Here is a 27,434-nt window from a genome sequence, read left to right on the forward strand (position 1 = left end):
CGGCTAATTTTTTTTTTTTTGTATTTTTAGTAGAGATGGGGTTTCACCGTGGTCCCCATCTCCTGACCTTGTGATCCGCCCACCTCGGCCTCCCAAAGTGCTGGGATTACAAGCGTGAGCCACTGCGCCCAGCCAAAGATTTCTAATAGAAGAAACAAATACACCAAAAAAGCGTCAGCATTATCAGTCATCACGGAAATGTCATTGTGGCATCAACCAGAATGGCTAAAATTAAAAAGGCAGGCTGGGCACAGTGGCTCATGCCTGTAATCCTAACACTTTGGGAGGTCAAGGTGGGTGAATTGCTCGAGCCTGGGTGCTCGAGACCAGCCTGGGCAACATGGCGAAACCCCATCACTGCAAAAAATACAAAAAATTAGCCGGGAGTGGTGATGCATGCCTGTAGTTTCAGCTACTTGGGAGGCTGAGGTGAGTGGGAGGGTTGAGGCTGAGCCAAGGGAGGTTGAGGCTGCAGTAAGCTGTGATTAGGGGTCTGGCTGTCAGCCTGGGAGACAGAGTGAGACCATGTACCAAAAAAAAAAAAAAAAAAAAAAAAAAAAGATTGACAATAGTAAATATTGGAGAATAGGCCAGGTATGGTGGCTCATGCTGTCATCCCAGCACTTTGGGAGGCCAAGGCACATGGATTGTCTGAGGTCAGGAGTTTGAGGCCAGCCTGGGCAACAGTTTGTAGGGACAGGCAAATCCCTGTACCTACAAAAAATACCAAAATTAGCCAGGCATGATGATGGGTGCCTATAGTCCCAGCTACTCAGGAGGAGGCTGGGGTGGGAAGATGGCTTGAGCCTGGGAGGTAGAGATTGCAGTGAGTGGAGATGGTGCCACTGTACTTCAGCCTGGGCAACAGAGCCGGACCTTGTCTCAAAATGAATGAATGAGTGTTGGAGAGTAGGAAGACCACCCTTAGATTATTGGGGAAAAGACAAAATGGTAGAACCACTTTAGAAACTGGCATTTTCATAAAATGTTAAACATACATCTACCCTGTGACTCAGCAATTCTACTCCGAAGATAAATTAAATCATATAACCACCCAAAGCAGTATTCAGCAAAAAATAATAACTAAAGCCTGGAAACTGTATTGGTACCTATTTATAGAAGAATGAATAAACAGACTATGGTCTATTGATACACTGCAATGGAGTACTACTTAAAAAGCACTGGTATACATAACAATGTGGAAAAATTGCAAAAACAAGCCAGACACAAAAGACATTCTGTATGATTCCACTTATATGAAGTTCTAGAATAGGCAAAACTGATTTCTGGTAATAGAAATCAGATCAATGGTTGCTTCTGCAGGGAGTGGGGTACAATAACTGGGAAGAAATATGAAGAAACTTTCTTGGGTGACAGAAGCAGTGCATGAATAGGGTGTGGGTTGTCCAAATATATGTATTTGTCAAAACTGATCAAAGTATACCCTTAAGGGCTGAGAATTTCAGAGTATCTAAATTATCCCTTAATTTAAAAAAAACGAAGTTAGCTTAATAGTTGATAACTTTTAGTTCCTAAGTACTGTTTACTAAAGGAAGACACATCTTTTAGGTTTGACATTTGTAGGAGGCAAGGCTAGTGTTTTGTAACAAATCTTAAATAACCTAACATATTCTTGCCCCTGTAAAGAGGGCTTCAGCAGGCATTGCTAGGATTTTTTTTTTTTCTCAGAAAACCATCATTCTTTTTAAACACTTTCACAAAAACTGAAGTCCAAGGACCAGAACTACAGATTTATATACTGTTAGACAAGAAAATGTGATCTTGGCTTATGTGTGGGGAAAGAAAGCTCATTAATGTCTCAACCAAATTTAGTTATTTTAAGAGTTATACTTTCAATAAAGTTGTAAATTCAGTGAACAATCCATAAAGACCTTGATTCAGATGAATCTCATATAAAAGGTTTTGTAGTTTGGCTCAAACACATGGTCAAGGCATCACAGTCACAGCTGTATATTTAAATCACAAATTCAGATGATAAGCCTGAATTATTAAGTAGTAGCAAATATCAAAATATCTAATATCTTGGGTTGTGGAAAATGGAAACGGAGAAAAAAAGTATCTATGATCAGACTTCAGATCATGTAACGAAATCAAAGTACATTAGTAACGAATTCATTTGGTACTGTTAAACTTACTTGATTACTGGAGGCAATGAATCAAGTCTAGTCTCTGGGCTCCAAGCTATGCCATCGACCCTGACTCCATGGTGAAATGTTCGAAGTGTTTTATACTGAATGCCTTCAACGTCTGCTTCTTCTTCCTAAGCATACACAGTAAATATTTTAATAAGTAATGAGAGCGAACAATATAATATTCTGTATTTCATTATAATGAATTTATCAGGAGGTTATGTTTATGCTTTTGAAAAGTTCAAAAGCAAATTACATATTACGATTTAACTAGTTCATTGAATTAAAAAAAAAAAAATCCAAAGTTGTCTAAGCTTCACAAAATAACTCTCTAAGGCAACTAGAAACAAATAGTAAACATGTTCTACTTTATCTTAGGAGGCATTTCATAATAAGTTCAATGAAAATGGACTGCTTGGTCAGGCATGTTGGCTCACGTCTATAATCCCAACACTTTGCGGGGCTGAGGTGGAAGGATCGCTTGAGCTCTGGAGTCTGAGACCAGACTGGGCAACATAGTGAGACCTGTGTCTACGTTATAAAAAAAGAAAACAAAGAAAATGGAATGCTCTAAAGAATCAAGATATTCTAGGTAAATGAATTACCAGAACTGGATCATCTACTGACAATATTTAAAAAATACACTGAACATTCTCACTACATGGAAAATACTTTGGGACCTTACAAAGACCTCAAAGTCTTTATAATCAGTGTCAATGATTTTCATGTAGTGTTACATGTGGCATTATATGTGTGTAAGATGCTACAAATAATTCATCTGAACTATTATTGTTTATGAATAGTGAATATGTAATAAATAATCTGGCTAATTTAGTTTTAGATATTTGATTCTGAGAATAAGTGCTTAATAAAGTTGGCTTATTTATCTGGTTCAGCCCTACTAAAATGATTTCAGTTTATCCTCATGGGAAGGTGAGAAAAAAATAACGTTAAAAGTCAAGCCATCTGTCGCTGGCAATGGAGACAATAACCTGAAAAGTTCTCCCATTACAACACTGCAAAAATTCAAATACAGACAAGCAAACGACTACCAAGGTATGCAGCTGTTATAAGGGCATCTGCCCACATGCAATGATTTAAAGCTTCAGTTTGCAAGAGAGAAGAGACAAATCCTAGTGCCTGCACAAGGAAGGATGCCAGATCAGAGATCTCTGCATAGATCCAGGGCCCTTAAGGGGGAAGCAGGAAAAAACAGACAAACAAAAAGAAACCCCTGCCATGCAAAATACCTACCATGAGTAAGGGAAGGATACTTAGGGGGCCTCAAAAGAATTGCTAATGTTCCTTTTCTTAAACCAGGCAGCAGGTATATAGGGATCCATCTTATTATTCTTTATGCCTTTATGGATAACACATTTTTTATAAGCATTAAAATACTGCTCAGCACCATAGGAAAGGTAAAAAAGAAAAAAACGATAAAAAAATTTTGCAATTTTAAAAATAAGTAAATATCGTTCTGTTATTTAAATCAATACCTGAACTGGGTCTAGAGACTAAAGGCCAAATTTTCGCGACAAACTTGTCCAAGGAATCTTCTGTGCTAACTACAGTTATTTTTTTATAAAAGTGTATGGGATTATAAAGTATCAGGGAAAAAATCCAGCAGGTGAAACTTGATATTTAATGAAATACGTATGTCTATATTGATAGGAATTACTTGAAGGCCTGATCTAAGAATTCCATTCACCCAGAATCTAAATGCAAAGTTTTATAATGTATACTCGAATGAAATCCAAGTAGATATACTGATTTTTCTAGGATAGCCTGTGGGATCCCAGTAAAGTCATTTCACAAATATACTACCCATCTTTCTCTACATAATTCAGATACCCTTTGAAAATAACTTCAAATTTCAGGTGAACTTAAGAGTTAACAGCAAAAAGTTTTTCCATAAATGAAGGAAAAGAAATACACTTATCAAGGAAAGAAAAACACTGTCAAATTTTACTACTTCGTAATTTGTGTGTATAATAGTTGTATAGCTAACAGCCAGATATGCCAAGACAGCAGCCACTAAGCAATTTTAAAATAAGTTTAGGAGCCTAATCATAGCTGACTTCACAGTTTGGATTACATCTATTTTTCCAAACTTGACAAATCGGCCTCTTAAAAATGAAGTTTTTACATGTAAATACACATCATCTTGCTACTGTAACAATATTGTTGACAATCAGGTCCTTTAATTTGTTACCCAAATCACATATGGAATTACTGGGTGGTCATGGGGATAAAGAAATCTCAGGGACTGTATAGCCTGGGCTTTTTGTTTTACCAGTGAAACCTTTTTTCCTGGCAGCACTGTTTGCCACTGAGCCAACTAAAAGGCCAGGGTGTGTGTGTGGTATAGGCAGAGACAAATGCTATTTTGGATTTAGTTTGGGGTATAAGCAGAATTGTATAGGCAGGAAATTAAGATACTTTGGAAAACTTGCTATAATACAAATGATTATACAAGGTTTTGGCATATTTGAGGTTGGGGCAAAGCCAGGTTGATGGAAGGGCTATTATAAGGGTTTGAAACTAGCAGGCCTTCCCCCCACACCCATTTAAGGCCAAATACAGAATTTCAGTTAGTCAAGACTGTGAAGTTTCTCTAGTTCAATTCTTTCCCCCCAATGCTTGAATCCCTAGGAGAGCATCTGAAAAAAAGAGTTTACACAACCCCTCTGAACACTTCCAGTGACAGGTAACTAGCTATTTCTTTGGGAAGTTTATTCAATTGGGGGATCGCTCTAATTATTGGAAGAGTTCTTAACGTTAAGCCAAAATCTGTTTCCATGTAAATTCTACTCATTATTCCACGTTCCATCTCTGGAACCACACCAAGTCAGTCTAACTTAATGACGGCAAATATCTGGCCATAGTTATCTCCTCTAGGTGAACACACACTAAGCAGAAGATTCAGCCTCAGCCTGAAAGCATTATACGCAACAACTCTGTCCATTCAAATAGAGATGACAAATAACATAAAATCCATTTACCATTCTGAGTCTAATACCTCTTTCACAGTTTTAAACATTTAGATACTACCCTGAAATTTGTATTAAAATACATTATCTTCTCTGAATCATAATATACTGCTGAGAACTAAAGAGTATTATTATTATATTAAAGATTATTGTCAGTTTACAGAGGAAGATGCAGAGAGAACTGTGCTGTCTGATATGGTAGCCACTAGCCACACAGGACCTTATGAAGCACGTGAAATGTGGCTAGTTCTATTTGATACGTGTACACTTTAAAAAGTGTAAAATACATAGCAGATTTCTAAGTCTATTCAAGGGGTCTTCATTAGTGAATTGAGGCCTCTAGTAGAACTAGAATGAGAACACTGATTTAGGCAAGCATATATGTTCATGCTCCTCTGCCCTTTAACAAAGGTTTTTACAGCAGTTTTCTTATTGCACTGCTTTATATTTAAATATTTCCTTAAGGATACGGTCCTTGCTTTTTTCATGTCTTGGCACCCAGTATGCACTTAATGAAAATTTGACAAATACATGACACCAGTTAACAGTACTATCATTCATAAGCTCCTATGTCCATCATAATCAAAGGGACAGCATGAGATTCTGAAAAATGCTTTGTTGAAATTCAAATTCACTATATCTACAACATTTTCTAAACAGCCTTAAAATAAGGATTATCTTTCTGTCAGGAATGTGGAAATCTCTCCACTTAATTTACCTTTACTTAGTTTTCTCTCAAGACAAGAGGCATGAAACTGGGTGCAATGGAACTTGAAGGTTCTAGGACAACAGAATAGTAATGATGTTTAACAGTGTTTAGCTAGATAAAAAATAACTTCAAAGAAAAGCAATAATTTATTTTGAAATGGACTTAATTGTATTTCCAATGTCTGGTGCAGAATATAATTTGTGTTTACTATTGTCCAAATTAATAAAACTCTAATTTTTCCTTAGTAATTTGGGCATGAGACCTACATTGCTAATCTCACAGGTATGAGGGTAACTGAGACAATACATGGGACCATAAACTGTAACAGAACACAAATGTTTATACTAGTTCTTTTTTCTCATGTTGTCATTTTCCTTCTTTCTCCCATCTTCTCCCTCTCTCATCTTTGCCTTTCTCTTTTCCTAATTTGTTCTCCACTGACTTCCAACATTTCTTGATCATAAATGAGATAAACATTTTCCAGTGTTTGCGAATACAATTTTATGTTTAGTTATTAATTTTAAAAGTAATGAAGTAAAAATTAGTTTTACCTGTAGGAGGCTGCTTTACTCTTTTGTGCATTGGTGGCTTGCATTAGAGAAATGGTTTTTCCTCAGTCCTTTTCAAGTATGTAACATTGTCTTAATCATATGACTTTTTATGATCCTAAACCATGTCCACGTAAGTCAGGCTACGGTCATATTTAGTCTAAAAGCTATTAATTTCTACTCCCACCCAAACAGATGGTACGAAATAGGCTACGAGCTGTCATATTCTACTTAGACAGCAACAAACTGAAACTTTTAATTCATACTTCCTCTTAAATATGACTATATTCCAATTTGTAAAGCTTTATATATTTATTGTGCTATAAAATGCCAAATTGCATTTTTGATGTCAGAATACTGTAAGATACAGAATTGCCGCTGGGCGTGGTGGCTCACACCTGTAATCCCAGCACTTTGGGAAGCTGAGGCGGGCGGATCACGAGGTCAGTTCAAGACCAGCCTGACCAACATGGTGAAACCCCATCTCTACTAAAAATACAAAAAAGTTAGCTGGGCATGGTGGCACGTGCCTGTAATCCCAGCTACTCAGGAGGCTGAGGCAGGATAATTGCTTGAACTCGGGAGGCAGAGGTTGCAGTGAGCAGAGATCGCACCAATGCACTCCAGCCTGGGTGACAGAGTGAGACTCCGTCTCAAAACAAAACAAAAGAAAAACTGAATTGCCTTCTCAGTAAAGGAGGAATTAAATCTTTGAAAATTGGACACTTCCAAATTACCGCATTCATTATAATTTGAGAAATACAGTTCTATTAATAATATTCTGCTAGGCCAGGCAGGGTAGCACACACCTGTAATCCCAGCACTTTGGGAGGCCAAGGTAGGCAAATGACTTGAGGTCAGGCGTTCGAGACCAGTCTGGCCAACATCATGAAACTCCCTACTAAAAATACAAAAATTAGCTGGGTGTGGTGGTGCATGCCTGTAATCCCAGCTACTTGGGAAGCTGAGGCAGGAGAATCAATTGAACCCAGGAGATGAAGGTTGTAGTGAGCCGACGTTGACCTCCAGCCTGGGCGACCAAGCAAAACTCTGTCTCAAAAAAAAAATAACAGAAATAATAATAATATTCTGATAGACAAAGGATTAACCAGATAGTCCTGAGGGTTGAACCTTCATTCTTCCAAGTCTCTCTTACATGTAAAACTAGCTTTCCTCTGAGAAAACATGGTTTATGTTCACCACAAAGCAATCTTACTTTGGTGATTAAATCTGAGAGTGTTACCACTGCCCGTATCAATGACAACTAAAACATACATATGGATTACAATGTTGTCAGATGCCCTCTTGGAATTTTACATATACTAAAATTCAAGCATTATTTTCCTCATGTTTACAGGAGAGGCTAAATATCTTATTCAAGGTCTCATAGCTAGTAAGAAGTAAGTAAAGCAGGAGTAAACATGTAGGCATTCTAGTTCTAGAATTCACGCTCTTAATGGCTATGCTTAACTGCCTGCTCAATTAATATGACTCCATACTCTGCATACTTTAGATGCACAAAAAGTATGACAGCATACTAATAGGAAAACTGAATATTATAAAAGCTATAAAATCTCCTGGAAGATTGTTTTTCAGGCTCTCAATATTAGCTGGTTTCGTATGTCAAAGCAGGATGTAGAAAAACCGTAATTAATTTGATCTCATTTATACTGTTTTTTTCCTGTACATACCAATGTTCAGTTAATCACAGCCTTCAATTATCAGAATATCCCATTAATGATCATGAGGCAAAAGTGAAGCCTCATACTATTCTTTTTCACTATCTATATAATGTTTACATAAATCTCAGGCACATAACTGGGAACATCTTTCTTTATGGGTCTTCTTACCTTTTTTTTTTTTTTTTAAAACATTCAAACTCAATATACTTTCAAAGTTTAGATTTGGTTTGTGTAAGTTCTCTTATTAGTGAAGTATGTTCACTGTCATTCGGTGCAGTTTTGTAGACTAACCTGAAACGTACACGTGCCAATGACCACATAATTATTGCCACCATATGCAATTAGGTTTCCTGAATCCCCATTCTCAAAGGGATTAAATTCTACCACATGCACATAATCTTCACAATCCACAGTGTAGGCAGCATTTCTTGAGGCATCTTGCTTCATCTTGAATGTCAAAATTCAAGCAGTTGTGAAAATAGCCTTCTACTGGACAAGGTCACGAAACTGTGGATTACAGCACAGGTACAATTACAATGGCCAAAGTGTTAGTCATCCAGCAAATGCATCAAAATAAGGTTGTGGTGTTACAATGAGACAGAAAGCTCAAAAGAAACATTTAAAGTACTTATCAAGGGACAGAAACTACAGGAAAAATATTAAATCTAGTTATTAATGGTTCCACATTTGCTCCACAGCTCTTTCCCATATCTGTGATTCTAGCAGACAATAACACGGCAAAGTTCTGTTTAGATTATCCAAAACAAATTTTATCGGAAGATGGAATCATTTTAATAGCAAATGTTAATAAAAATTAATAACTTTTATGAACCACTATTTGTAGGTGCCATATTAAGCATTTTACTGACATGATCACATCTGGTATCTGTACAAATCTAAAGGCAGGTACTACCTCTGTTCTCCATTTTGTAGATGAAGAAACTGAGGCTTCAGTAGGTTAACTAACTTGCCAAGCTCACAAGCAGGGCCAGGATTTGGAAGACTTCATTGTGTGTGGCGAGCCAGCGCTAATGAAGAAAAAAAACATCCTCTTGGCTTGAAGGAGACCACAGTTTAGGGATAGTTATGACTCAACGTGAAAAGGGCTATAATATAAACAGATACAAAAAACTGGATCTGTTGTAAGGAGTGCCAAAATGTGTGACGTAACAATAATGTTCAGTGGGCTGGGGGGAGGGAGAGCATCAGGATAAATAGCTAATGCATGTGGAGCTTAATACCTAGGTGATGGGTTGATAGGTGCAGCAAACCACCATAGCACACGTTTACCTTTGTAATAAACCTGCACTTCCTGCACACGTATCCCTGAACTTAAAATAAAATTTAAAATAATAATATTCTTAAAACTAGGCACAAGACCTTGACCTGTTAGGGACTAGTGTGCACTCTGGAAGTAGCGTTCCCACATGAGAATTATGGGTTTTAGAGTTTTTGGTTTTTTAAAAAATTCGACACAAGGGTTGTCCTGAAAACAGTTGGACTCAGTAACAAACATATCAAGCACCTTAAGAGTATCTACTGAGAATAAAATGAGTCCCACCTCGAGACGCTTATAAACTAGTAACCTTAGGAATTGACATCCGGGACTGGAGACTTTTGAAGGGCGACCAGCAAGTGTTACGGACACGGAGGCAGAGAGGTATAGAAGTGCAAGAGATTCGAGGTCACGAAATTGTTCCGTCCCCACACCTACTGCTCATTAAAGCAGTGCCCAGGGCCTCACCGTACACGTTGGGCAGGACTTGCCCCTGTAAAACTACAAGGGCAGAGAAGAAGGGAGGGAACAAGATAAGTCTCTGCAATGAGCCCCGACACCTCTCCCCGGGCCAGGCGAGTTCCTCAAGACCCCGCTCCCACCTCCCGGGCCCAAGGTGGGAAGGAAGAACTCCCGGGGATAGAGTGGCAAGGCTGGGCGACCGGCAGAAAAGCATCGCGGCCTCTCAGGCTCCCAGCTGGATACGCACCGCAGAGCGCCGGGAACCGACCAGAGGTAAGCTGGTCTTCCTTGGGGGCTGCCGCGACGCGCTCTGGCTCTGCTTCCGGGTCGGAGGGCGAGCGCAGCGATTGGCTCTCGGGGCCTCCCGCGAGGTTTGAAATGTATTCAGCGGCGACTGCGGCGGCCGCGGGAGGGACTTCCGTGGGGGATCCTTCTGCACACTCAAGAGTACGTCTTCGGGTCTACCCCTAACCAGGTAAGTCTCGCATCTGCACTACCTGCCCTGTCGCATTTTTAAGTGGTGATTCAGGCTGTGGCTTTTGAGGGTGTTTTGCACTGTAATATCTCGGTCGTAGCAAAGTGCCGTGGGACCGAGGTATTATGGTGCAGTGACTTCACGCTCGAGCCTGGTTGGGCCTGGGGGCTGTAGGCGGAGTTCACAGTATCTAGCGAAGGAGCTGGAAGGTCCTGAGGGTTCGTCTGCAGCTTGGAAGACAGGCCCATAGAGGCCTGCTTAACTTCCGTTAGTTAGGCAGGAAACCTGGGCTCTAGTCCCACTGTGTACACAGACTCCAATTCCTCAACTTTCTCCTACTTCTGATTAATTACAGCCTCCCAAGGAACCTTTGGGACTTGCACTCTAACACTGATAATGATGTTGAGTGCAGTTTTTTAATTGAGCACCTACTAAATGCCTGGCACTATGTGGGTTATGTACTCGTTTCATTAACGTCTCATTCTGAGGTAGGAATTCCCTTCCTGGTTTTGCAGGTGAAGAAACTTATGCTCATTAGAGATTTTAAATACCGAAGGACTACAGGTCATAAAGGGGGAGCCTGGAAGTGATATCTGACTCGAAAGGGTAGTTCTTTCAACCATTTCACCCTGCCTGTCCAGTGACAATTTTCTGTCTTACAGTTTTTGCTCTAGAGCAGCTAGAGCTTTTTAAAAAATCCAATTTTTTAAAAACAAGTGTTATCGCTGCTGCCTTTGGCTACTGTTTTTTTGTATAGTGCAGCCTGCCATTCAGAGTGCTTGCATATTTACTGTCCCATTGACTTCTCACAAGGGACTGGAAGGCAAATATTTCTGTGTGATGATGCCTTCACCTAGGCAACCACGTGTAAGGCTTATGGCATAGGCTCCCACAGCCAGCTAGCTACAGGAAGAGCTGGGACTAGACCAGGGGTTGGCAAACTAGCTGTGCTGCCTGTTTTTGTGCAGCCAACTCCTGAGCTAAGAATGAGTCTTACATGTTTATATGGTTGGGGGAAAAATAAAAAGAATAATGTTTTGTGATGTGTAAAAATTACATGAAATTCAAATTTCAGTGTCCATAAAAAAAGTTTTATTGGAGCACAGCTATGCTCATTTGTTTGTTTATGTATGTCCGTGGCTATTTTCACACTAGAAGGTCGAAGTGAGTAGTTGCGCATGCCTCAAATATTTACTGTTTGTTCCTTTAGAAAAAGTTAGCTGATCCCTGAATGAGACTCTTGGTTTTCTGTCACCATAGTAATGCTCTTTTTTTTTTTTTTTTTTTTAAGACGGAATCTCACTCTGTCACCTAGGCTGGAGTGCAGTAGTGCTATCTTGGCTCACTGCAACCTCCGCCTCCCTGGTTCAAGCTATTCTCCTGTCTCAGCCTCCCGAGTAGCTGGGGTTACAGGCACATACCACCACACCCAGCTAATTTATAGTAGACAGGGTTTCACCGTGTTGGCCAGGCTGGTCTTGAACTCCTAACCTTAGGTGAGCCTCAGCTTCCCAAAGTGCTGGGATTAGAAGTGTGAACCACTATGCCCAGGCAATGCTCTTTTACTTTTAACTAAAAACAAGTTAGAAACTCATAATGCATGATAATAGCTAATGTGCTTTTATACATGCCAGGCACTGTTCTAAAAGCTTTACTTGTGTTTATGTTGTTTACTTATAAAACCCTATGGGATAGGGTTTTCATTTTCATTGTGAGGAAGCTGAGGCAGGGAAAGGTGATGTAACTTGGCCAAGATCTCGCAGCCAGTAAGTGGTGGAGCCACATTTCAGAATGGCCTAATTCCCAAATGAGTCTTCATTCATAGCAATCAAATCTCATAATACTACCTTTAAATCATACCAGTAAGTAATTTACTCCTAAAAATGTATTTCAGGCAAAGTGACCATGTCACTGAAGCTGACACTTCACTTTTTTTTTCTTTCAAGAGATGAGGGTGATATTTTGAACAGAAATACAGCTCTTAGCTATTTACTAGGATTTGCATTTATGTAAATAATTAATCTCTGATCTTCTACCTGTATCTTTAAGTTGCATCATAGATTGTGTCTGTAATTTAATTATATTGCAAGTGGTATATATCTTTGTTCTTGATTATACAAACCAAAGTAAACATCTAGGATTCTGTTTATGCCACATAAAAATAGAAGAAATGGATAGCAGGAGTCAGGAAATGGAATAAGTACAGGAAAATACCCAAAATAAGATGATGGGCATGTGAGTATGTTGAGACTTGAGTACTTAAAGTAGGAAAAAAACTTTTAGCAGGCATGTCTGTAAACTAAGAGAAAGGGATTGGATGCCTTATGTAGTCTTGGGTATATGAAACATTGGCACTACCTCAAGTTATTTTGAAAGGCCTTTGTGTGCATCAGGAGAAGTTATTTAACATGATGCTTTAAGAACACAGCTTATAGAGTTAGACATCTTAAGTTTATGCTGTTTGTCCACTTACAAGCTGAGTGACATGGAGGGTATTAGGTAAAATGAGGATAATAACAGACCTGTCTTATTGGACACTTATGAGAATTGAGTGAGGTAATCAATATTAAGCCTTTGAAAAGTATCTCCACCAAGTAAGCTCCTAAATATTAGTTATTTTATTGGTTATGTAGTATGGTGTAACAAATCATTTCAAAAGATAAGGTTTTAAAATAAGCATTTCCTTATGATTCTGTGGATCAGCAGTTTGGGTGGGACACTGCTAGGTGATACTCTAGTGGTCATACAGGACACAATTCCTCCAGTAACAGGTTGTGACAACACATGTGAAATGTCTACCAGGGAAGCTTATTAAAGACTTAGTGCCCAGGGTTTTTATTGGGGTCTAAATGCAAAGGCATCCACTGTCTGACATGTACCAAAATTCCAGACTTGCAAGTGTTTAGCACAAACTATATTGTTTGTATGAACAGTTTAGCACAGTGAACCACTCTTACTGGAAATGCTCCTGAAATCTAAGTTCCCGAACTGGACTCCAGCTTCAAAGGATAGCATTCAGGCCTATTGTATTACTTCTGCACACACCACTTAAGGCCTAAGCTCAGAACTCCCACAGCGTCATTCTTGCCACATTCTGTTGGTTAAATCAAGTCACAAGGCTGGTCCAGATTCAAATGGGTAGAAAAATAGGCCACCTCTTTCGGGACAGTGTAGGATGGGAGGAAACTGGCTTTTTAGGTTTTTTCTTTTTTTTTTTTTTTTTCGATTTATCAGATATTACCTATCTCAAAACAAATGTATATATATATATATTTAAAAACAGCTTTAATTAGGTATATTTGTAATTATAAGTTTGCAGTAAATTTGCATGTCTGTTTTTGTGTGAATTTTCAGAATTGAAGGCTGCATTTTGTTCTTTCAAAAGGTTTGGCTTAAGAAACCAAAGGGGAGGGAAATATGATTGCACAGAAATTGTATTATTTTGTTTTCCTAAATTTAATTAAAAGCAATCTTGGTAAATATGAAATGACCTCTCATTCACTATATATGTTTCTCTATCTGTGCTTGCCTGTACATGTTAAATGTTAATTTCCAGTTAACATAAGGTACTTTAACTTTGTATTCTGTCCTACTTTAAGATAATGGCTGTGTTTAATCAGAAGTCTGTCTTGGATATGATTAAAGAGTTTCGAAAGAATTGGCGTGCTCTTTGTAACTCTGAGAGAACTACTGTTTGTGGTGCAGACTCCATGCTCTTGGCATTGCAGCTTTCTATGGCAGAGAACAACAAACAGGTTGGTAAACTATATTTGGGTTAACTTGTTTTTTTAAAGCAAAATTTCATTGCTGCCCATTTGAATAAACTTAAGCTTAAGAATATTAATTTCTTTACATTGTGTGCCCTTCTATGATAATACACCATTTTCACAAATGCCTCTGTGTATCTGTGTCAGAATGTTACGATTGAATTTGAAATGAATTATTTCAAAATTAAGCTCTTCATATGTATGATTATACACGGGACGTGCACATTTGATGTTTAATAGGAAGACTTAGGATAAACATGTAACTATCATTGTGGTCAAATTATTTTTATTTAATAAGACTTTCTTTGTTCCCTAAACTTTTAAAAACTACTGGCTCTTGTACCCCAATCCTGGAAATTCTCCTAATCTGCACTGAGATGCTGGAAAGTGCCTTTAAAAAATTTCCACAAAGTGATTCTTACTTAGGTAGCTTGAGCCAAACTAGTGTTTGGAATTAAGCCCTAGCTAGAGGGCTAGAGGTGTTCAGATGAGAGAAAGATGAATGTAGGATAGAGTGGTAAAGAAAGGCTTTGTGATATTAGATAGATTTTAGATAAAGGAAGAGAAGACTATAGAGGACGGATGATAAGGAAAGTCACTTCAGAAGAAGGGTTCAGGGGAATCAAAGTCATGGTTTGAGTTTGGTAAAGATACTGGCTTGACTAGAGAAAAGGATTTTTGAAGGGTAGAATTAGCTTCAATGGGTTTATTGGGCTAGATATTGAAATGACATTCTGATGAGTTATTTTAATTTTATATGTCAGTAGTTTCCAGATGTTTAGATGCCATAGACCAGTAAAATTTCTAAAAAATTATTAGACACTGACAGATTTTAACCATTCCTCATTTTTGCAAATAAGGCCATTGAGAAAAAATAGTTACTATATATTATGATCATCATTTTGAAAAAGGAAGGATATTTTAACACTTAAAAATTAAAAAGTATAAAATCTTAAAACAGGGATAGTGTTTTCTACCCATGAATAGTTGGCAGTTTTGCATATTTTAAACAATGCATGTTAAGATAAATTTTGAATCTCTAAAACAATGACAAAATGTTATTTTACTTTATTTTATGTAGTCATTTTTTGAACAAATACTGAGTTTTTACTGTGTGTTAGACATCATTGTAAAAATTGGGAATACAGTAATGAAAGAAGTTTCTGTTCTTATAGAGTGAACCTTCTAGGGAGAGATAGCTAGTACTGTAAGATATTTAGTCTTTTAGGACATAATGATATTAATAATAGTGTTATTAATATGTACATAATAAACATACAGAAAAGAATAAAACAGATACAACTAAGGAATATGCAGAGTTTGGGGTAAAAGGGTTGTTGGAATTTAAAATAGGGTGGTCAGGGAAGGCCTCACCTGGAAACTACCATTTGAGCAAAGATTTGAAAGAGGGGAAGGCATTAGCCATGGTAATTTTTATGGGAAGGGATTACCTCAGGCAAAGAGAGGAGCAGGTGTAGCGGCCATGAGGTGGGACTATGCCTGGAATGTTAAAAGGAACATTAAAAAGGCCAATACAGCTGTTTGAATAATGTTAATCTCCTTCCCTCCCCTAATTACCTTTTTCTCTTTTTCAATTTTTGAGCTTCTCCTATATGCCAGGCATTGTGGTATATGTTGGGGTTAAAACGGTGAGCAAAACCAGACTTGACTCCTGCCATCATGAAGCATATTACTTAGTAGATAAGGCAGACATTAAGTAGAGGATCATATAAACTAATAGCCATAGAAGAATATGATGCTCAGACACCAGACAGTTGACTTCGTCAAAGAGATCAAGCTGAGCCCCTCAGTTGTACTCTTTGGTCTAGAGACTCTTTTTTACCCTCTCCAGGGAATGAACCTTCAATTTTCTGCCAAGTTAGATGATTATTCTCCCCTGCCTCAACAGAAATTAATTATTAGGCAAAAATCAAAGCAAAGATTACCCAGAGAGATAAGCACAATACTGGAATAACTTCTAGAATCACTTCATTGGCAAATCTCTTCACGAACTCATTCCACTGGGCAGATTGTTTTTCTAGAAGACATATTAAGAGTGTTGCCTTTAGAAGGCTTTGGCTTTATGTGGCGGGGTGAGCAGAAAGAGTCTCTGATTCAGCTTTCTACCTTTCTTGGACTCTGCTTTGTCTTTTAAACTTTGTGCTCAGGGTTTATAAAAACCAGGTTCTAGAGTGCCAGGGAGTAGTAGATGCCTTGAAACAAACACAAGCCCCACCTTTTGCTTACCCTTCTATATTGGCACTTTCTCTTTGTTTTTGACCTTTTGTAGTTTCTCTGTTATAGACTATTTAGTCATGCTTTAAAAAAGTTTTTCTATTTTCTCCTGTAGTTTTAGGTGTTCTGTACCAGGAAGTTTTTCTGCATATCAAGTTAGCCATGTTGCGCTGTTGGTGTGTCTGTTGTACAATTGTAACAGATGGGGCCGGGTGCGGTGGCTCACGCCTGTAATCCCATCACTTTGGGAGACCAAGGCCGGCAGATCACGTGAGGTCAGGAATTCAAGTCCAGCCTGGCCAACTTGGTGAAACCTTGTTTCTACTAAAAATACAAAAATTAGCCGGGCGTAGTGGCAGGCGCCTGTAATCCCAGCTACTCCGGAGGGTGAGGCAGGATTATCACTTGAACCCAAGAGGCAGAGGTTGCAGTGAACCACTGCACTCCAGTCTGGCCGACAGAGCGAGACTCCACCTCAAAAATTAATAAATACATTAAAATAAAATTATAACAGTATCAATTCTTTCTGTATCTTATTTTTTTCATCCAACATTATTTTCAAGATCTTTTCAGGTACTGATAGACAGAAAAGTTAATCTAATTTATTCATTTTATCACTCTCACATATTCCTTTAATATGACTGCTGCATTCTATTTATTGGTGGATCTTTAGATATAAATAGTTATTTATAAATAGTGTTATAAATAGTTTTGCCTTGAAATGAAATGAAATGTTTGCACTGAGCAAGAGGTTCTTCAGGCTCCTTATTTAAGTACTTACATGATAGACACATTTTTATCTTGCATGTGGCAGTTAGAATTTACATTTATGGGCTAGACACACTGACTCATACCTGTAATCGCAGCACTCTGAGAGTCCATGATGGGTAGATCGCTTCAGCCCAGAAGTTCAAGACCAGTCTGGGCAACATGGCAAAACCTCATCTCTACAAAAAAATACAAAAATTAGCCGGGTGTGGTGGAGTGCGCCTGTAGTCCCAGCTACTTTGGAGACTGAGGTGAGAAGATCACTTGAGCCTGGGAGGTTGAGGCTTGCTGTGAGCCAAGATCACGCCAGTGCACTCTAGCCTGGGCAACAGAGCGAGAACCTATCTCAAAAAAAGGAAAAAAAAAAAATTTACATTTATGTCATCAATGGAAGAGAGTGCCATTTTTTTTATCCCTCTTTCCATATTGGATGTCAGATTTTATTAGAAAAGAGAAAAAAATGGTATTTCATTTTTTTTTTGGACAGCTACCATGTTTAAAAATTTGTTTAAATGTTTATTTGATCATTTAGGTATCTTTCTTTTTCATAGTAGATTCATTTTTAATAATGAAATAAACTAGAAATATTCTACATGTATATCACCTGGAGGTTGATTCTATATAGCATTGTAAACCACCAGTAGAATAGTATACAATAATTAAATAGCTTGGGTACATGTACATTTATTGACATGGAAAAATATTCAAAATATATTGTTAATAAAACAGAGCAGTTTGTATTATGGCTAAGAGTAAATGCTAGGGAGTCAGTTGGCTTGGGTTCACAGCCTAACTCAGCCTTTTGGCTGAGTGGCCTTAGACAAATCATTTAATTTTTAAAAAAATTTAGTTTTTTAAGTTGACAAAAAATTGTATTTATTTATCATGTACAGTATATTTTGAAATTTGTATACATTGTGAAATGGCTTAACTGAGCAAATTAATATGCATTACCTCACATTCTTAACATTTTTGTGGTAACAATTAAAATGTATTCTCTGAACAGTTTTCAGGGATACAACAGTGTTATTAACTAGCAACACCATGTTGTACAATAGATCTCTTGAAATTATTCCTCCTAACAGAAATCGTGTATACTTCGGTGAGTATCTCCCCTTCCACCCTACCCACAGTGCCCCCACATCTCCTAGTAACCATCATTGTCTTTCTACTTCTGTAAGTTCACCTTTTTTTTTTTTTTTTTTTTTGTGATGGAGTCTCACTCTGTCTCACATGCTGGAGTGCAGTGGCGCGATCTCGGCTCACTGCAAGCTCCCCCTCTTGGGTTCATGCCATTCTCTTGCCTCAGCCTCCCTAGTAGCTGGGACTACAGGCACCCGCCACCACACCCGGCTAATTTTTTGTATTTTTAGTAGAGATGGGGTTTCACCGTGTTAGCCAGGATGGTCTCGATTCCTGACCTCGTGATCTGTCCACCTCGGCCTCCCAAAGTGCTGGGATTACAGGCATGAGCCACCGTGCCTGGCCTGTAAGTTCAACTTTTTAACACACCACTTGTAAGTGAGATTATGTGGTGTTTGTCTTTCTATGCCTGCCTTATTTCCCTTAATATAATGTTTTCCAGGTACATCCATGTTGTTACAAACGACAGGATGTCCCTCTTTTATGGGACTGAATAGCATTCCATTGTGTATATATACCACATTTTCTATCCATTCATCCACCGATGGATACTTAGGTTGATTCCATATCTTGGCTATTGTGAACAACGCAGCATTCATCCACTGATGGATACTTAGGTTGATTCCATATCTTGGCTATTGTGAACAATGCAGCAATGGCCATAGGAGTCCTGATCTCTCTTCACTATTGATTTCATTTCCTTTGGATATATACCCCGTATTGGGATTGCAGGATCATATGGTAGTTTTATTTTTTGAGAAACTTTCATACTGTAATGCTTATACTAATTACATTTCTACCAACAGTATACAAAGGATTCCCTTTTCTTCACATTTTTTTTTAACACTTTTGTCTTTTCAATAATGGCCATTCTAACAGGTCATAACTTACTTTGGTTTTTATTTGCATTTTTCTGATGATTAGTGATGTTGAGCATTTTTTATATACCTCTAGGCAATTTATGTGTCTTCTTTTTGGAAATGTCTATTCAGATCCTTTGTCCAATTCTTAAAAAAAGATTATTTTTAAAATTCATTTTATTATTTGAAGACAGAGTCTCAATATGTTGCCCAGGCTGTACTTGGACTCCTAGGTTCAAGAATTCTTCTGCCTCAACCTCTGAAGTAATTGAGACTATAGGCATACGCCACTGCATCCTGCTCTTTTGCCCATTTTTTTTTAATGGGGTTGTTATTGAGTTTCTTATATATTTTGGATATTAACCTTTTATCTGATACATGATTTGGATATATTTTCTCCCATTCCATAGGTTGTCTCTTCACTCTGTTGATTGTTTCCTTGGCTGTGCAGAAGCTTTTTAGTTTGATATAATCCCATTCATCTATTTTTGCTTTTGTTGTCTGTGCTTTTGGGTTTATGTCCAAAAAACCATTCCCCAGACCAATGTCATGGAGTTTTTCCTCTGTTTTTTTCTAGGACTTTTACAGTTTCAAATGTTAAATTTAAGCCTTTAATCCATTCTGATATTCATTCTTCCTAGCCAATGAGCCTGGAATGTTTTTCCATTTTTTTTTTTTTTTTATTATACTTTAGGGTTTTAGGGTACATGTGCACAATGTGCAGGTTTGTTACATATGTATCCATGTGCCATGTTGATTTCCTGCACCCATTAATTCGTCATTTAGCATTAGGTGTATCTCCTAATGCTGTCCCTCCCCCCTCCCCCCACCCCACAACAGTCCCCGGAGCGTGATGTTCCCCTTCCTGTGTCCATGAGTTCTCATTGTTCAATTCCCACCTATGAGTGAGAACATGCGGTGTTTGGTTTTTTGTCCTTGCGATAGTTTACTGAGAATGATGTTTTCCAGTTTCATCCATGTCCCTACAAAGGACACGAACTCATCATTTTTTATGGCTGCATAGTATTCCATGGTGTATATGTGCCACATTTTCTTAATCCAGTCTATCGTTGTTGGACATTTGGGTTGGTTCCAACTCTTTGCTATTGTGAATAGTGCCGCAATAAACATACGTGTGCATGTGTCTTTATAGCAGCATGATTTATAGTCCTTTGGGTATATACCCAGTAATGGGATGGCTGGGTCAAATGGTATTTCTAGTTCGAGATCCCTGAGGAATCGCCACACTGACTTCCACAATGGTTGAACTAGTTTACAGTCCCACCAACAGTGTAAAAGTGTTCCTATTTCTCCACATCCTCTCCAGCACCTGTTGTTTCCTGATTTTTTAATGATGGCCATTCTAACTGGTGTGAGATGGTATCTCACTGTGGTTTTGATTTGCATTTCTCTGATGGCCAGTGATGAGGAGCATTTCTTCATGTGTTTTTTGGCTGCACAAATGTCTTCTTTTGAGAAGTGTCTGTTCATGTCCTCTGCCCACTTTTTGATGGGGTTGTTTGTTTTTTTCTTGTAAATTTGTTTGAGTTCATTGTAGATTCTGGATATTAGCCCTTTGTCAGATGAGTAGGTTGCAAAAATTTTCTCCCATTGTGTAGGTTGCCTGTTCACTCTGATGGTAGTTTCTTTTGCTGTGCAGAAGCTCTTCAGTTTAATGAGATCCCATTTGTCGATTTTGGCTTTTGTTGCCATTGCTTTTGGTGTTTTAGACATGAAGTCCTTGCCCACGCCTATGTCCTGAATGGTATTGCCTAGGTTTTCTTGTAGGATTTTAATGGTTTTAGGTCTAACATATAAGTCTTTAATCCATCTTGAATTAATTTTTGTATAAGGTGTAAGGAAGGGATCCAGTTGCAGCTTTCTACATATGGCTAGCCAGTTTTCCCAGCACCATTTATTAAATAGGGAATCCTTTCCCCATTTCTTGTTTTTGTCAGGTTTGTCAAAGATCAGATAGTTGTAGCTATGCGGCATCATTTCTGAGGGCTCTGTTCTGTTCCATTGATCTATGTCTCTGTTGTGGTACCAGTACCATGCTGTTTTGGTTACTGTAGCCTTGTAGTATAGTTTAAAGTCAGGTAGCGTGATGCCTCCAGCTTTGTTCTTTTGGCTTAGGATTGACTTGGCGATGCGGGCTCTTTTTTGGTTCCATATGAACTTTAAAGTAGTTTTTTCCAATTCTGTGAAGAAAGTCATTGGTAGCTTGATGGGGATGGCATTGAATCTATAAATTACCTTGGGCAGTATGGCCATTTTCACGATATTGATTCTTCCAACCCATGAGCATGGAATGTTCTTCCATTTGTTTGTATCCTCTTTTATTTCATTGAGCAGTGGTTTGTAGTTCTCCTTGAAGAGGTCCTTCACATCCCTGGTAAGTTGGATTCCTAGGTATTTTATTCTCTTTGAAGCAATTGTGAATGGGAGTTCACTCATGATTTGGCTCTCTGTTTGTCTGTTATTGGTGTACAAGAATGCTTGTGATTTTTGTACATTAATTTTGTATCCTGAGACTTTGCTGAAGTTGCTAATCAGCTTAAGGAGATTTGGGGCTGAGACAATGGGGTTTTCTAGATATACAATCATGTCATCTGCAAACAGGGACAATTTGACTTCCTCTTTTCCTAATTGAATACCCTTTATTTCCTTCTCCTGCCTGATTGCTCTGGCCAGAACTTCCAGCACTATGTTGAATAGGAGCGGTGAGAGAGGGCATCCCTGTCTTGTGCCAGTTTTCAGAGGGAATGCTTCCAGTTTTTGCCCATTCAGTATGATATTGGCTGTGGGTTTGTTGTAGATAGCTCTTATTATTTTGAGATACGTCCCATCAATACCTAATTTATTGAGAGTTTTTAGCATGAAGGGTTGTTGAATTTTGTCAAAGGCCTTTTCTGCATCTATTGAGATAATCATGTGGTTTTTGTCTTTGGTTCTGTTTATATGCTGGATTACATTTATTGATTTGCGTATGTTGAACCAGCCTTGCATCCCAGGGATGAAGCCCACTTGATCATGGTGGATAAGCTTTTTGATGTGCTGCTGGATTCGGTTTGCCAGTATTTTATTGAGGATTTTTGCATCAATGTTCATCAAGGATATTGGTCTGAAATTCTCTTTTTTGGTTATGTCTCTGCCAGGTTTTGGTATCAGGACGATGCTGGCTTCGTAAAATGTGTTAGGGAGGATTCCCTCTTTTTCTATCGATTGGAATAGTTTCAGAAGGAATGGTACCAGTTCCTCCTTGTACCTCTGGTAGAATTCAGCTGTGAATCCATCAGGTCCTGGACTCTTTTTGGTTGGTAAGCTATTGATTATTGCCACAATTTCAGAACCTGTTATTGGTCTATTCAGAGATTCAACTTCTTCCTGGTTTAGTCTTGGGAGGGTGTATTTGTCGAGGAATTTATCCATTTCTTCCAGATTTTCTAGTTTATTTGCATAGAGGTGTTTGTAGTATTCTCTGATGGTAGATTGTATTTCTGTGGGATCGGTGGTGATATCCCCTTTTTCGTTTTTTATTGCATCTATTTGATTCTTCTCTCTTTTCTTCTTTATTAGTCTTGCTAGCGGTCCATCAATTTTGTTGATCTTTTCAAAAAACCAGCTCCTAGATTCATTAATTTTTTGAAGGGTTTTTTGTGTCTCTATTTCCTTCAGTTCTGCTCTGATTTGAGTTATTTCTAGCCTTCTGCTAGCTTTTGAATGTGTTTGCTCTTGCTTTTCTAGTTCTTTTAATTGTGATGTTAGGGTGTCAATTTTGGATCTTTCCTGCTTTCTCTTGTGGGCATTTAGTGCTATAAATTTCCCTCTACACACTGCTTTGAATGTGTCCCAGAGATTCTGGTATGTTGTGTCTTTGTTCTCGTTGGTTTCAAAGAACATCTTTATTTCTGCCTTCATTTCATTATGTACCCAATAGTCATTCAGGAGCAGGTTGTTCAGTTTCCATGTAGTTGAGCGGTTTTGACTGAGTTTCTTTATCCTGAGTTCTAGTTTGATTGCACTGTGGTCTGAGAGACAGTTTGTTATAATCTCTGTTCTTTTACATTTGCTGAGAAGAGCTTTACTTCCAACTATGTGGTCAATTTTGGAATAGGTGTGGTGTGGTGCTGAAAAAAATGTATATTCTGTTGATTTGGGGTGGAGAGTTCTGTAGATGTCTATTAGGTCCACTTTATGTAGAGCTGAGTTCAATTCCTGGATATCCTTGTTAACTTTCTGTCTCGTTGATCTGTCTAATGCTGACAGTGGGGTGTTAAAATCTCCCATTATTATTGTGTGGGAGTTTAAGTCCCTTTGTAGGTCACTGAGGACTTGCTTTATGAATCTGGGTGCTCCTGTGTTGGGTGCATATATATTTAGGATAGTTAGCTCTTCTTGTTGAATTGATCCCTTTACCATTATGTAATGGCCTTCTTTGTCTCTTTTGATCTTTGTTGGTTTAAAGTCTATTTTATCAGAGACTAGGATTGCAACCCCTGCCTTTTTTTGTTTTCCAGTTGCTTGATAGATCTTCCTCCATCCCTTTATTTTGAGTCTATGTGTGTCTCTGCACGTGAGATGGGTTTCCTGAATACAGCACACTGATGGGTCCTGACTCCTTATCCAGTTTGCCAGTCTGTGTCTTTTGATTGGAGCATTTAGCCCATTTACATTTAACGTGAATATTGTTATGTGTGAATCTGATCCTGTCATTATGATGTTAGTTGGTTATTTTGCTCGTTAGTTGCTATAGTTTCTTCCTAGCCTCGATGGTCTTTACAATTTGGCATGTTTTTGCAGGGGCTGGTACCGGTTGTTCCTTTCCATGTTTAGTGCTTCCTTCAGGAGCTCTTTTAGGGCAGGCCTGGTGGTGACAAAATCACTCAGCGTTTGCTTGTCTGTAAAGTATTTTATTTCTCCTTCACTTATGAAGCTTAGTTTGGCGGGATAGGAAATTCTGGGTTGAAAATTCTTTTCTTTAAGAATGTTGAATATCGGCCCCCACTCTCTTCTGGCTTGTAGAGTTTCTGCTGAGAGATCAGCTGTTAGTCTGATGGGCTTCCCTTTGTGGGTAACCCGACCTTTCTCTCTGGCTGCCCTTAACATTTTTTCCTTCATTTCCACTTTGGTGAATCTGACAATTATGTGTCTTGGAGTTGCCCTGTTTTTCCATTTGTTTGTACCTTCTCTGATTTCTTTGAGCAGTGTTTTGTAGTTTTCAATGTAGAGATCTTTCACCTCCCTGGTTGAGTGTATTTCCAGGTATTTTATTCTTTTTATGGCAATTGTGAATGAGGTTGCATTCCTGATTTGCCTCTAGGCTTGACTACTGCCCAAAGCTATTTATATATTTAATGCTAGTCCTGTCAAACTTCCAGTGACATTCTTCATAGAACTAGAAAAAGCTATTTTAAAATTCATATGGAACCCAGAAAGAGCCCAAATAGCTAAGGCTATCCTAAGCAAAAAGAAGAAAGCTAGTGGTATCATGCTACCTGACTTCAAACTGTATTAAAGGGCTACAGTAACCAAAACAGCATGGTATTGGTACAAAAACAGGCACATAGACCAATGGAACAGAATACAGAGCCCAGAAATAAGACCACACACCAACAACCATCTGATCTTCAACAAAGCTGATGAAAACAAGCAATGGGGAAAGGATTCCCTATTCAATAAATGGTGCTGGGATAACTGGCTAACCATGTGCAGAAGATTGAAACCAGACCCCTTCCTTACACCATATACAAAAATCAACTCAAGATGAGGGACTTACATATAAAACCCAAAGCTATAAAAACCTTGGAAGACAACCTAGGCAATACCATTCTGGACATAGGCATGGGCAACGATTTCATGATGAAGATGCCAAAAGCAATTGCAACAAAAGCAAAAATTGACAAATGAGATCTAATTAAAGAGCTTCTATACAGCAAACAAAACTATCAACAGAGGAAACAGACAACCTACAGCATGGGAGAAAATTTTTACAAACTATACATCTGACAAAGGTCTAATATCCAGTATCTATAAAGAACTTAAACAAATTTACAAGAAAGAATCCCATTAAGAAGTAGGCAAAGGGCTGGGCGTGGTGGCTTATGCATGTACTCTGAGTACTTTGGGAGGCTGAGGCAGGCGGATCACCTGAGGTCAGGAGTTCGAGACCAGCCTGGACAACATGGTGCAACCCCATCTCTACTAAAAATACAAAACATTAGCCGGGCATGGGGGCAGACGCCTGTAATTCCAGCTACTCGGGAGACTGAGGCAGGAGAATCACTTGAACCTGGGAGGCGGAGGTTGCAGTGAGCTGAGATCACGCCACTGCACTCCAGCCCAGGCAACGAGTGAAACTCCATCTCAGAAAAACAACAACAACAACAAAAAAAAAACCTAAAAAAAAAGAAGTGGGTAAAGGACATGAACACTTTTCAAAAGAAGACATACATGTGGCCAAAAAGCATATGAAAAAAAGCTCAACATCACTGATCGTTAAAAAAATGCAAGTCAAAACCACAATAAGATATTATCTCACACCAGCAGAATGGCTATAATTAAAAAATCAAAAAGTAACAGGTGACTGGGCACAGTGGCTCATACCTATAATCCCAGCACTTTGGGAGGCCAAGGTGGGTGGATCACTTGAGGTCAGGAGTTTGAGACCAACCTGGCCAACATGGTGAAACCCCATCTTTACTAAAATTACAAAAATTAGCCAGGCGTGGTGGCATGCACCTGTATTCCCAGCCACTTGGGAAGCTGAGGCATGAGAATCATCTGAACCCGAGAGGCAGAGATTGCAGTGAGCTGAGATTGCACCACTGCACTCCAGCCTGTGTGATGGAGCGAGACTCTGTCTCAAAAGAAAAACAAAAAACAGGTACTGGCAAGGCTGTGGAGAAAAAGGAAGACTTATACACTGTTGGGGGAGTGTAAATTAGTTCAACCATTGTGTAAAGCAGTGTGGAAATTCCTTGAAGAACTAAAAACAGAACTACCATTTGACCCAGCAATCCCATTATTGGATATATACCCAAAGGAATATAAATCATTCTATCGTAAAGACACATGCATGTGTAGGTTTATTGCAGTGCTGTTGACAGAAGCAAAGATTTGGAATCAACCTCAATGGCCATAATGATAGACTGGATAAAGAAAATGTGGTACATATATACCATGGAATATTATGCAGCTGTAAAAAAGAATGAGATCATGTCCTTTGCAGGAAAAGGAACTGGAGACCATTATCCTTAGCAAACTAATGCAGGAACAGAAAACCAGATACCACATGTTCTCACTTACAAGTGGGAGCTAAATTATGAGAACAAATGGACACAGAGGGGAATAACAGGTACTGGGGCCTACTGAAGGGTGATGGGTGGGAGGAGGGAGAGGATCAGGAAAAATAACTAATGGGCACTTGGCTTAATAGTGGGGTGACAAAATAATCTGTACAGCTGGGCCTGGTGGCTCACGCCTGTAATCTCAGCACTTTGAGAGGCTGAGGCAGGCAGATCGCCTGAGGTCGGGAGTTTAAGACCAGCCTGGCCAACATGGTGAAACCCCATCTCTACTAAAAACACACAAATTAGCCAGGCCATGGTGGCATGTGCCTGTAATTCCAGCTACTTGGGAGGCTGAGGTGGGAGAATCACTTGAACCCAGGAGGTGGAGGTTGCAGTAAGCTGAAATCACGCCATTGCATTCCAGCCTGAGGGATAGCGACAGACCCTGTCTCAAAAAAAAAAAAAAAAAAAATGTACAACAAACCCCTATGACATGAATTTACCTATGTAACAAACCTGCACATATACCCCTGAACTTAAAAGTTCAAAAGAAAAAATCCATTTTGAGTTGATTTTTGTAAAAGGCATAAGGGTCTAATTTCATTCTTCTGCAGGTAGATACCCAGTTGTCCAACATTTATTGATTAGACTGTTCATTCCCCATTAGGTGTTCTTGGTATCTTTTTTCAAAACCAATTGCCTGTAAATTTGTGGGTATATATCTTGGTTCTCAATTCTGTTCCATTGGTCTATCTGTATGTTTTTATGCTAGTACTATGCTATTTGGATTACCATAGTTTTGTAGTATAGTTTGAAGTTAGGTAGTGTGATGCCTCCAGATTTGTTCATTTTGCTCAAGATTGTTTTTGCTGTTTGGGGTCCCTTGTAGTTCCATATAAATTTTAAAATTGTTTTTTCTATTTCTGTCAAAAATGACACTGGAATTTTGATAGGAATTGCATTGAATCTGTATATTGCTTTGGATAATGTGGACATTTTAACAATATTAATTCTTCCAGTTCAAGAATATGGGATAACTTTGCATATATTTGTGTCTTCTTTAATTTCTTTTATCCA

At 38.6% G+C, this 27,434-nt stretch overlaps 2 protein-coding genes across 46 annotated transcripts in view; one reads left to right on the forward strand and one right to left on the reverse strand.

The window, feature by feature from the left end:
• NUP37 (nucleoporin 37) overlaps positions 1–10,171 on the reverse strand; it is a 46,075-nt gene extending 35,904 nt beyond the window's left edge. The window contains exons 1-5 of one of the 5 annotated variants that reach the window (XM_063614331.1): positions 10,065–10,166; positions 9,824–9,856; positions 8,993–9,107; positions 8,371–8,586; positions 2,157–2,281 (exon numbers count right to left, since the gene is read on the reverse strand). In XM_063614331.1, coding sequence (XP_063470401.1) covers positions 2,157–2,281; positions 8,371–8,526 — 281 coding nt within the window. In that variant the 5' untranslated portion in view covers positions 8,527–8,586; positions 8,993–9,107; positions 9,824–9,856; positions 10,065–10,166. Of the gene's footprint in view, positions 1–2,156; positions 2,282–8,370; positions 8,587–8,992; positions 9,108–9,640; positions 9,857–10,064 lie in introns of all 5 variants that reach the window. The other 4 variants (XM_063614330.1, XM_055240329.2, XM_063614332.1 and 1 more) reach the window with 4 other exon arrangements.
• PARPBP (PARP1 binding protein) overlaps positions 1–27,434 on the forward strand; it is a 282,808-nt gene that overhangs the window by 189,349 nt on the left and 66,025 nt on the right. For 28 of the 41 annotated variants that reach the window (XR_010114918.1, XR_010114920.1, XM_055240297.2 and 25 more), the window contains exons 1-2: positions 10,168–10,292; positions 13,892–14,047. Coding sequence is in view for 36 of the 41 variants with exons in the window: in XM_055240297.2 (XP_055096272.1) it covers positions 13,895–14,047 (153 nt within the window). In the remaining 5 variants the exon portion in view is untranslated. Of the gene's footprint in view, positions 1–10,167; positions 10,293–13,891; positions 14,048–27,434 lie in introns of those variants that run through there. The other 13 variants (XR_010114917.1, XR_010114919.1, XM_063614318.1 and 10 more) reach the window with 2 other exon arrangements.

Source organism: Symphalangus syndactylus, chromosome 13, assembly GCF_028878055.3.
Source record: "Symphalangus syndactylus isolate Jambi chromosome 13, NHGRI_mSymSyn1-v2.1_pri, whole genome shotgun sequence".
NCBI classification, from domain to species: Eukaryota; Metazoa; Chordata; class Mammalia; order Primates; family Hylobatidae; genus Symphalangus; species Symphalangus syndactylus.